The following is an 11,542-nucleotide window of genomic DNA, read 5'->3' as shown; positions in this document are numbered from 1 at the left end:
TTGGGTTTAGAACAAAAACTCCTAAAGAGCATAAAACAAAAACAAAATCATTCCCCCAGGATAAACAATAGCAGTGTGTAAAAAAAAAAGCAGAAAATTATCACACCAAAAAAAATTCTGCCTTAGCAAAGTGGTAGATCCATCATTAACTCCCTGAGCAAGTCCTGTCGGCAGTAGTTTCAAGTTCAACTCACCCTTAATTAGACACAGAAGAAAACTTCCCGGCCTATTAAAAATGTAAACCGTTGTCAGTTTTCACCGTTGTGAGTTTCTCTGCGTGTCTAACTGATGGACGGGTGTGTTTAGTCCTCCTTGCATCCTCAACTGGGCAAACTGTTTCATCGCTGTGGAAGTTCTGCTCCTCCAGCGGCGCGTGACGCAGCCGCTGCCAGCGCGTTGCCTTCACGTGCTTCTCGTCAACCTCAGACACCGGTGTAACTGTGAACTTGACGGCAGTTACGTTTTGTTTAAACGTGCTAGTGTGGCTAGACTGGTTTGTACTGTATCACATTCAAATCACTGCGGTGGTAGAATGTAACTTTTTCTTCACTTGTTTGTATTTTCAATAGCAAGTATTTTGTTGGGTGGAATAAAAAGTGGACCGCAACAGAAATGAATCATCCCCCAACTTCAGAAAAACATGTCTGTTAATTGAAAGACAAGAAGAGGTACTTACTTAACGTAGTATAATAGATTGATACTCTATATTATTTCCACAAAATGCTAAACACTGATGATGATAGAGCAACACACATGTTGACGCAATGCAGCTTTGCACCTAAAGTATCAAAGTATCACTTTGCTGTCAAATATGTGAGACACTTGCTGCTTGACCTCAGACTAAACCAGTCCAAACTTCATCTTGTAGCAAAGACAAAGTTGGCTAATAAAGTAGAAAAATATGGAACTTCAGTTTTAGTTAACAAAATTAGCACGACACCTCTCCAAAGGGGTCCAAAATACACCGATTGTGTCTAATAATGGATACATAAACATGCCGGAACATTACAGTTTGAAAATAGATGCAATAACTCTGGTGTATTAGACCAAAGTGTCTGAAAGCTTCGCTGATGCAGTCCAGAGATAAAAGTTCCTGCATTTATCGTGGACAGTTGAAGGCACCAAGAGGCAGCTTCAAACAAACTTTTCCAGGGGAAATGACGCACTGACTGTGTGGCTGTCAGGGCCTGTTCAATTCGGTTTCTGGCTCTGCAAACATGCGTGCTCTCGTTTTATTCGGCGGGCATCTCAACTCAGTGTTTCCAGGTGCTGTGTCGAGGAATTTAACTCTTTAAATACTTTTTGTGTGCAGGTTTGTTGTTATTATCACAACTTTTTTGCATTTTTCATAAACTATAGCAGTCGTTACATGACAAACGTTTTAATTCAGGCTTATTTTTTCTTCTTCTCACTTTTCAATGTGTCACTTAACCCAGACTGCCTTAGGTGTGGGAGTGTCTCTGGTAATTATAAAAAAAAGTAATCATTTTAGACATTTAACGGTCTTGTCATTACAAGTCATTCATGTTTGCATAACCCATATATTACGAGGTATATCCCAAAAAGTGTTGACATTTTAAATTACCGTTACAGAGATAACATGCGCGTTGATCTAATTTGAAAAGCTGTTTGACAGCCTGAGCCCTTTGGAGGTCGAACAGGTTTCAAGCTCCCAAACAGCAAAACAAACAATAGACCCAAAGTCTAACGACCTAAAGGCCCACAAGCCATCCGTTCACTTATTTACAAACGTGCAGAAACACACACACACACACACACACACACACACACAGAGAAAGAGAGAGAGAGAGAGAGAGAGAGAGCGAGCGAGCGCTTACCATAATTAGTGCTTCTCTTGTCCCGGGAATACACCGGGAATGTAGGCCGCTGCAAAAGCCCTCGAATGAAATAAAGCCTTTCAGAGCTCCGCCGCCTCTATGACAACCTGTGGTAACCTGTCCCTGCTCCTGATTAATATTCAGTAACTGAAAACATATGAAGTCTCACTCTTGGGTGTATCCTACGCCAGAGACGGTATTGTGAATGCAGCTTAAAGTTGTCAAGGCTTTAGGAGTGATATTTAGTTTTTCTCCTCACTGTAAATGAGGGCTGAGACTCAGGTGGAATCTGCCCGGGCCGGGTTCACACCCCGAGGCTTAGAGCACCGTGACACAGCCAAAGGCGGTTTATTGTGCAACTTTGTTAAGGCTGCAGACAAAACGTTAGCTGTGATTGTGTTTCTAAGGGTTGTGGGTCGTTTCAAAATAGATAAAGGGTAGTCAACGGCCCTACTAATTTTCATTGAATTAAAGATTACTATTTGTACTTATGCGTTCTCTCTCGCACATTATTTTATTGTTATTTCAGACCTCTCAGAACCTGCATCAACTTAATCTGTTTTAAGATCCCACTTTTAAATCCAATGGCTAATCCAACACCCTTTGATTCACTCTCTCTCACGCACACACATTGTGCACGCTGAACTCATCTCTACACGTTCGCATGCAAATATATTCTATCTCCGTTTCTTCCTTTCTCTATCTTTCCCATGATTTATTAATGTGCTACAGAAGCTGAAACCTGTCTCTCTACACCTCATGAAAAATTTACACATCACGTTCTTTTCTCATATAGCAAACAGCTTCGGGGTGGTCGACAATTCGCAGGCTTTTATTTCAAGTGATGTCTTTTCAGTCATATATTTTTTCATGTCGGGAAAGGAAAGTGGTTTAAAAAAAACAAAAACAAACTTTTTAAATTTTTTGTTGGTGAACCAAACTGTGCCAATGTTTGGAGGCAATATATAGAAATTATGGCACTTATTACAATTATCACTGAGAGGAGTGGAAGACTAGTTTTTCTGGTTTGGCTCTAATTTAACAAGCAGTTGATGAAAACATACAGGTGTGAAAAAACACTGCGGTGAAATGCACCATTTAATGTCTCTTTAACGCTTGACTCATAGAGCCCGTGAATACGTAAATATGAAATTTTCATTGGCTCCATTTATAATATGCAGTGTAATAAGAGGTTGTATTGTTGCTGGTTTATTTTACGAGGTTTTGGTTCATCCTGGTTTTGTTTTCCAGCATGTGCCAAGAACCGTTTTCAGCATGTCACTGCGTTACATCGACACGGTTTCAGACATGCTTACCTGGCAGCTGCTCATGGCGGGCGGTCTCCTTGTGTTACACAGAGCAGCTCCACTGTGGGTAAACAGACGCTTTGTTGTTGTTGAGGGAGAGAGAAAGAATTAGTCATTCTCTAAATCCACCCAGATTTTTCCTGCTTGGTGAGAGACTCGAATCAGCAGGCTGCTGGGGCCAGAGTCAATAGGCCTGAGTTAGAATAACAATACATTGTCGGCTTTATTGTGCCGCAGAAAGGCTCCTGGATGTTTTATTCTCAAGATTAGTTCCATGGAAACCATCTGCCTATTTTCCTTTTGGCTTTTCAAATCGGGTTGGAACTATAATCTCAGTGGTTGTCAACTGCCAAATTTACTATCAATGATGGTTAGCATGGCTATACTTTTGTAGTATGGGAAAAGACTACGAAGTGTGGCCATTCAAATCTCGAAAATAGAAATCCCAATGATGACCTCTCCATAAGGCACCTGGTACATTTTGACTGTCCACTTCCTGTATTTAACAGCTCTCCAGCATAGATGTCCCTCCAGCACGAGTAAAGCAGTAACCAGCAGTGCACCGGTAACTCAGAGAATATACAGAATAACTTATATGTGCTAAATTTAAAAACATTATTATACTGGCGTACAACTATTTGCTTTGTAAAGATATAGTGGAGTAATATCTACCAGAGAAGGAAGTCCCACTCCCTCTCTGAATGTTCTAATCTGAGTTTGACTGTAAAGAAGTAAACAAAATGTATGTGCTAATAGAAACCAATGTACTAGCAACAATACTCAAAGAAACGAGTACATGAGTACGAAGGAACAAAAGCCATGCGTCTGCTCCTGCGCATGAAGTCAAGAAATTCCAACTTAATGAGAAGAAAGTGAACTGTTATGTTTAAACTATAGAGAAGATGAAGGTAAGTAGAGAAAGGTTATTGGCTTTTAAATTAGCTGACAGCAGGTTTGGTTATCACAGGAATCCATTAGGTTTTTACAGTAAGAGCAGAGTTGACTTTTAAATAGTTTTATAGGAACAAATCTCTCCCCTACACTCTACTTGCCAGACCGCTGCAGCGAGAGCAATGGAGGAGCCTTCATGGGTTGTGCAGTGAGTCATCAGCAGGACCCATTATGAAGTATTTATGTTGGACATCTGTTTTGAAACTTTCAGTCCCACTGATGAGAAGAATGCTTACATTCTCAGACAATCTCTTTCGAAAAGGAATGTCACAAAAAAATTACATTTGAGTATAAATATTAATGCAGGATGAAGGTTTAGTCACTTTAGTGAGTTTCAGCACAGAGGCTTTTGAGAAGCTTCTTTAATGCATCACTTCTTCAGTGATTATCTTTGTTTTACAACATTGCTACTCGCTCACAGCGTGAATGAGACATAATGTTGTTTTCTTACAACCGTTAGATTGACATTGTGTTATGAACACCCCGCTAATAATCAGATCCCAGATCCTTTTCTTTGTCAACAGAACGTCAATGTTTTCCTTTCTCCCTCCCCCGTAGCTTCTCAGTTGTTGAAGTGTCATTCCAGCTCACCAACTGTCAACCACAAATCCTCGCACCTTGGGCGTTTAGGAGGAAGAGCAAATGGCAGACTTGCTGCATGATAAAACTCTATTGCCCCCTCCATTGGTTGCTGAAGCTCAATACACCATTGGAGCCCTTTAAATCTGGCATTGCTCATTCAGCACTATTTGAGCTTCATACCTGATCTCTATCTTCTTGTCAGCTGCCGTGACATTTCATTGTTGAGAAAATAATTAACTTCTGCTTTCGTAAAAATGTCCATGACAATGATAGAATAACATTTACCTGCAAACAGTTCTCACAAAATAACGACTGATAAAAAACCCGTTAAATGTCAGAGTACAGAATACTAGATTCATGAACACCCTGTCACATCTTAAAACTGATTAATGCACTATATTTTGTTAAATGATTTGTCAGTGTAACATTAATATTGATAGACTCTCAGGCATCACCAGCACATCTCTTTGTGAGCTTAATATTCAGAATCTAGTATTTACCAAAGAGTGACAATAATGGCGAGCAATTTTCTTTGCATAATCATGCATGGGATGGCTTAAAGTAATTACATAAATTTTGACAGCAAATCAGATTTCTACATGAATAAGACGCACAGGAATACAACACGGCTCAGCTCGAGTGTGTATAGCACATGTCTTGTGTTCATTATGCCCCAAATTGACGGTATTACCAACACAGTTAAAATGTGCTACATTCAAAGATTTGAGAATGAGTATCGCAGCAATTTATTATTTATATAAATTTGCTTTGAAAAGACGGAGGGGACTAATGTCTGAACAGAGAATGAAATCCCTCTCTGCCGACGTGTTGCAGTCCGACCTTTTCTGCTTTGTTGCTGTGGCGGGTCTGCCCTGCTCTAAGTGAACGTGAGTATGTGTTTGCCCCACATAGCTAAATGCTGCCGCTGTGCACGGTGTACATACGACAATTACTGCTGATAACACACCGTTCCGACACAGCATCACGCCCAAGTAACACTGTTGTTTGCACTGTTAGCATCATTAGCTTCCAGCTGCTGGCTCAGCCGTCGCCATGCTAAAAGCTGCGTGGAGGCAATAAATGTGCTCTGAAATCCAATCGTAGCATCTTGATGACATTTCATTTGATGCTGTGTTTAATTCAAAACAAACATTATTCTACATTATCACCAGAAGACTTTAATGATACTGCTAACTAAACCACAGCACAATATTATCCAACTAAAGTTGGTTTAGCTTATTTTCCTATCCAGCAACATTAGCATTGATTTGGAGTTGTGTCTCTGGCCACCTCCAATATTTATTCTCCTGTCAGCTCCACAAACTCCTGTGGGAAATGTTATTAGTTGATAAATTCTCTACTTTGTCAGATAATTTGTTGTGTGCCATTTGTTGCTGGGCAGGTGAGTTTTTCAGATTATTTCCTGCTGGAAACAGCTCCCTGCAGTTGACAATGGCATCGAAGAGACTTGTGAGCCTTAACCAAACCAGTCCATTTGCAGGCCATTAAACCAAATAAAAACCTACTTAATGGTGAAATGCTTTGTTAAAGTTTATACAAATGAAATAGAGCTTCAAGTTTTTGTTTATTGTTATTTCTTCTGACAAAGCTTGAGGAAATGGTAAATATGATTGTAATCTCATTTCATAATGTGTAATGCTCAGAAAGGCTACACCACACCAGTGTGGAGGTGAATGACCAAAACCGTTCAGGCTTTATTTGGACAATCAAAAATAATTTCTAACTGAAGAGATCTGTCTACAAAAGTATTATATCACATTATCCCCGTCCCCCCACGATCTACCTACACTGCTTGATTTTGTTGCTACTAATCACGGTTAAAGTACACAACACCTTGAAATTATTACATTCTATGCATTTAATCTTGTTGGTAGACCATCTGGTATCTGTGTCCTTTAGAGCAACAATGTCCATTATTATTGCACAGGAAAGCGTGATGGTATGAACAGCAGAATGAATTGTACAAAGCAGACATCCAGTGCAGGTAGAATGCAGTCTCATCCAATTGAGAGGAGCCTGGTACTCAAAGTAAAATGCCATCTGTTAGGCAATTTTATCATCGGGTAGAAATGTTATCGCATAACTGTGAGGTGCACTCAATATGGAATTGTGGGCGATCTTCTTTTTCCTCCTCCTTGTTGCTCTGAATGTATGCTTGTTGAAAAGGATCAACATTCTCCAAGCTTAATCGCTTTATAGCAAAACTCTACAACCTCTCAAATCGCTCAGATCACAAATGGCTACGTGAAAGGAAAGGAAATAAGTATAAAGTATATGTCCATGCCTGTGAAGTGTTTGTAGAAACAGACTTAGTGACTGTCGCAGTGAGCATCCTGAGGGTGGGACTGGCGCTCCAGTATGACCGACGGCTCAAACAGAAGATCTTCCTCTCCAAGTGCTGAATTGTGCTCCAAGTTCACAAAGTTAGGGATGTTGAAATGAGAAAAGAAGGCACATTCTCTGTCTGTCTTACTGTCCTCTATTAGTCCCGTTAGGGGTCGATGCTCCTCCGCCTCCTCAGCATCGTCTTCCATCTCGTCCATCCCAGAGGAGCTGATCCCTCTGGTCCCCTGCTGGGCTCGGGCCCCGCTGGGCTTTCCAGCCCGCCTGTGCTCTGGTTTTTGCTTCCCATTACTTGGATCCTCTTCGTTGATGTAGAAGTGAAAATATGAGCGTGACTCAGTTAGCAAAGGACGAGAGAAGGCTTTGTCATTTTCGTCCTGGGGACTGCCGATGTCGACCAAACAGCTGCCTGGTCGATGGCGCTTTTCAGCTGAATCTTGGTTTCTGTTGAGAGACAAAAATCGCAGCAGCGAAGTGACATAGAAGCAGGAAAATATGAATATTTAATTTTAAATATCAAGTGCTTTTATGGTATTTTAGTCCAGAATGAATCTGCTTCTAAACATTTCATGTGTTGTTTTCTTTCTTTTTATTATAATCCAATCTGTGTGGAATAATACAATATAAAATATCTTCCCAGCACTCATCTAATCTAATCAGAATAGCAAATACATCTCTCCTCTCCCTCAGTGCCTTCACACACATCATAAGCTCAGTCTCAGACATGAAAGCAGCCTTTACTCTGAGAAGAGAGGTGTGTAAGCTGAATTGCTGGAGCTCTCGTTGGTGCTGAAATTGCTCTGGGACCAGATGTGAAACGGGCTGTGGACCTCCTAATATATATCTATATATCTATATACATATATACTCACTCTTGATGTGGCGCTCCTGTCTTTGTGAGCAGCGTGAGGACAAAGAACATGAAAATGACAAACACAGCAAGTCCGACCCAGAAGCCGATGACAATGGAGTCTAAAATGTCAGAGAAGAGAAAATCATATTTTAGTTCATCATTTAACGATAACCCATAAAGCCGTCTCTCTGCTCCTTTTTGATTAATCTCTCTCTGAGAGCAAAATCCTGAGTTAAAATGAGCATTCAGTACTTTTATTACTTGATCTCAGCCTGTTATCAAATTGTCTGTATGCTTGCTGCTGACCATTTCTTGTAGCTTAATCATTACCATTAGAGTTTAAAATGCCAGAGGTGCATCGTGCCTGAATTATTGCAGCTAGATAATTTGTTTATTGAGGCACAAGTAGCACGTGCCACTCTCGAGCTGTAGCAACAAACACAGCAAGGAGTGAAATGTGCTGGGGGTAATTAATCATTACTAATGAACAGCTGTAAAGGTGAATAACCCTGTTTGCTGGCACACAGACGCTGCACACGCTGCGCGCACACGTACACGCACTCACTCACACACTCACACACACACACACACACACACACACACACACACACACACACACACACACACACACACACACACACAGTAAAAGCAGTGGAAGATTGTCTCAGTGATGCACGATACAGTTGTCTTCAGCTTACATCTGTGCGCTTTGAGTCCCTCAAAAGACACGGGCTCCTCGTCGTCGTAATACTCATACTGCCACACGTAGTCACTGCGACGTGTGCTGGTTTGGCTCCGGTTGTGGAAGTCGGACATTTCAAACCGATTTACGCTCCTCAATAACAGCAAGAAAAAAGAAGAAAAAAAAACCTGAAATCAGGCCCGCAAAGACGCCACGTTACATAAACGCATGCTGTTCCTACAAAGCCATAAAGTTTACGAACCACAATCTCCAAGGATGCCAAGCCCCTCAGTGTTTTTGAAAACAAGTCTCCAACCCGTGAATTTAATGAATTGGGCAAACAATCCCTCAGATGTTAGCTCCGTCTTCCCGAATTTCACAGCGCGCCAGACAAATGTGACCAAAAGCTGGGAAATCCATCGCTTTACTGTGACGCAACAACTCCATCCATCCTGATGTGAGCGAGGCAGCAGCCTTTTGGTCCACAGCAGCGTCATACAGCATCCTACATACTGTTGGCTCACTCACTCCCTGAGATACTGAGTTACACTGCAAAAAAAAACAAAAAAAAACATTATTCACTGAATGTTGACGGAGAGCGAAGATACTGGTTTTCTCCGCGAGGAGGTGCTTTCAATGCAGTTGATTCGTTGCCGTTTAAAAAAAAAGAAGTAAATAATGTTTTGCAGACTGTGTTTGGGTGTGTGAAATATGAATAACGCGTAAGTGCATGTAACTATTTGACATATTTAGAGGTTAACACATCAGAACAAGTAACTTTTAAGTCAAGGAAGTTTTTGGACAAACAAGATAAATCAGTCAGACCTTTTCCCAGTTTCACTTAAGATTATTTTTTACAAACATATCGTTGACATCTTGATAGATAACATGCTTTGGGGATTTAAGTATCATTCATTTCTCTTTCATTAAAAATACACAATAATATATTTATAAAATAAATGTGATATACAATACAACCACATGATAAATGTCTGAGGGAGTGCCTGAATCCAACCTTTACGTCTAGTCTCATATCCAAATACAATTATGCTCCTATACATTATGCATGATTGCATTTTACAATTTTATGACTCATCACTCTATTTGAGGAGAGACAATCTCACATTTCCCGTCTTTTTTTTTTCCTTTGCTCACACGGATGCAGTTTAGTTGATTTATTTAATTGTTTTATACAAACAGACATTACTGATTACTGACTCATGTGTGTTTAGTTTAGCGTATGTGTTATTTTAAATAAATGTGTTCATTATATTTAACTCATTTGCTCTCCCATTTGAGCCTGGTTGGAACATATCGGGGCTCGTCCTAACTTCAGTGAGCAGGTTTAGATTCATGAAGGGAAGTTGGCTGTGCTGGTTAAAAGTAACTTTATGTGCAGAGGCTGATTTCAGCATCAGAAGCCAATTAGGTGCATGAATGGTTAGCTAGTCCTGATGCATTGTAACCTCTGCCATCAAAATGAGTGTGAATGATGACAAGTGTTAAAGCGCTTTGAGTGGTCGGAAGACTAGGAAAGAAATTTGCAAGTATAGTTCATTTAGCCTTCACACTTGTTTGGTTAGTAAGCCTTTTTCAGAAGAACCGTTTGGATGGTAGTTTGAGGCTGTGCTTTGTGATAGCTTGTAATTATAGAAATTCCAGGTCTTTGTGTGAACCATGAGTAAACTGGCACTCTGAAGAAGCCTTGCTTTTAAATAATATTGCTCTGTAATCTCTCTGGCCTTCTATCCTTCTCAGCTCTCCTCTTAAATGCTCCACCACATGTTGGAGTTGCTAGGTTGCAAAGTGAGGGGCTGGAGGATGTCGTACAACACCGTTCACTCGGGGTCTGTGTCCTGTTTAATGTTTCTTTCTATCTTTTAGGATGTTGACTGTCAGCAAATGAACCTGTGGCACTTTGGTCCGTTGATCACCCAGAGCCCTCCTTTCACACCCATATGTGCTTAAAGCAACCACCTGTCCATCAGCAGTAGCTATATTCATACAAGTTTCATACACTGTAGACACAATTTGGGGTTAAGTGTCTTGCCCAAGGATACATCGACATGGGCTAGCAGAATCCGGGATTGAACCACCGATCCTCTGATTTAAGGACAACCCTGCTCTCCACTGAGCGACAGTCTTCCTTTCAGGTTGCAGCCTGCGGGCCATGTTGTAACGCTGTGTACATCATAGAGTCCTTTGGAACATTCTAGGAACATATGAGTCACGGGTAATATGAAGTAGCGTGATGTAACATTAATTAACATGAGTTATATAGTCTTAGAATACGAGCTATTTGGGAACAACATGTTAGCGGTTCATTCAGTCAGTTGTCTGGTTTGTCCCTTCTTCCTTTTTTGGTATCTATCCCTGTAGTACATACTTGTGAAGTGTTCACTATATCAAAGTATGGATAGTGTGTCAGTTTTAAAATCATCAAGATAATTCAATATGATTTACTATTTTGTCTAAACACAAAACAACACAAGAAGTACACCAATGGATGGAACTGTGTTGACAATTTCTAATATTAAAAACTCCTTCAAAGCTCAGTGTGTCGGTAGGAAATTGCGAGAGTCTGGGATATTACTGAGCAATGTAACACAATCAGCTAGTTCATCTTTCATAAGATATTAAAATAACATGCTATTGAACTGCTGCCGAAACCCGTTTGGAGCAAGCAGCCATTATACCTTTGGGTTAAGCGGTAAGTGCAGTTCTATCATTCACCAGACATGTAGTCCCTTAAGGAAGTGCATCTCCCCCTGTAGCTCAGGGGGATGAGCGGCTGTCCTGACTGCAAGGTAGGACTCAGGTGAAAGCCAGCGACCTTGGTAAATTGGGTTTTATAAACATTGAAGACTCTATGAGAAATATTCAAAGGACCTGCATCAGCAGAGTTGTTATGTGCAGTGCATCATCCTGATGTTGCTGAGACCAATTTACAATTCCCTCTGAAGTC

At 40.6% G+C, this 11,542-nt stretch overlaps 1 protein-coding gene across 1 annotated transcript; it reads right to left on the bottom strand.

The window, feature by feature from the left end:
- Nucleotides 1-6,395: 6,395 nt before the first annotated feature.
- LOC137785813 (melanocortin-2 receptor accessory protein 2A-like) lies at nt 6,396-9,013 on the bottom strand. The gene is made up of 4 exons (XM_068577328.1): nt 8,840-9,013; nt 8,594-8,730; nt 7,915-8,014; nt 6,396-7,486 (listed from the first exon to the last, which is right to left on the bottom strand). Exons 2-4 carry the CDS (start codon nt 8,709-8,711, stop codon nt 7,009-7,011), a joined length of 696 nt encoding a protein of 231 aa, XP_068433429.1. The 5' UTR covers nt 8,712-8,730; nt 8,840-9,013; the 3' UTR covers nt 6,396-7,008.
- Between the last annotated feature and the right edge of the window lie 2,529 nt (nt 9,014-11,542).

The sequence above is a fragment of the Clinocottus analis genome, unplaced genomic scaffold (assembly GCF_023055335.1).
Source record: "Clinocottus analis isolate CAN_PGR_092001 unplaced genomic scaffold, fCliAna1.0.p SCAF_15, whole genome shotgun sequence".
Classification (NCBI taxonomy): Eukaryota; Metazoa; Chordata; class Actinopteri; order Perciformes; family Cottidae; genus Clinocottus; species Clinocottus analis.
The sequence above is the reverse complement of the archived record's forward strand: the minus strand, read 5'-3'. Positions and strand labels throughout refer to the sequence as shown.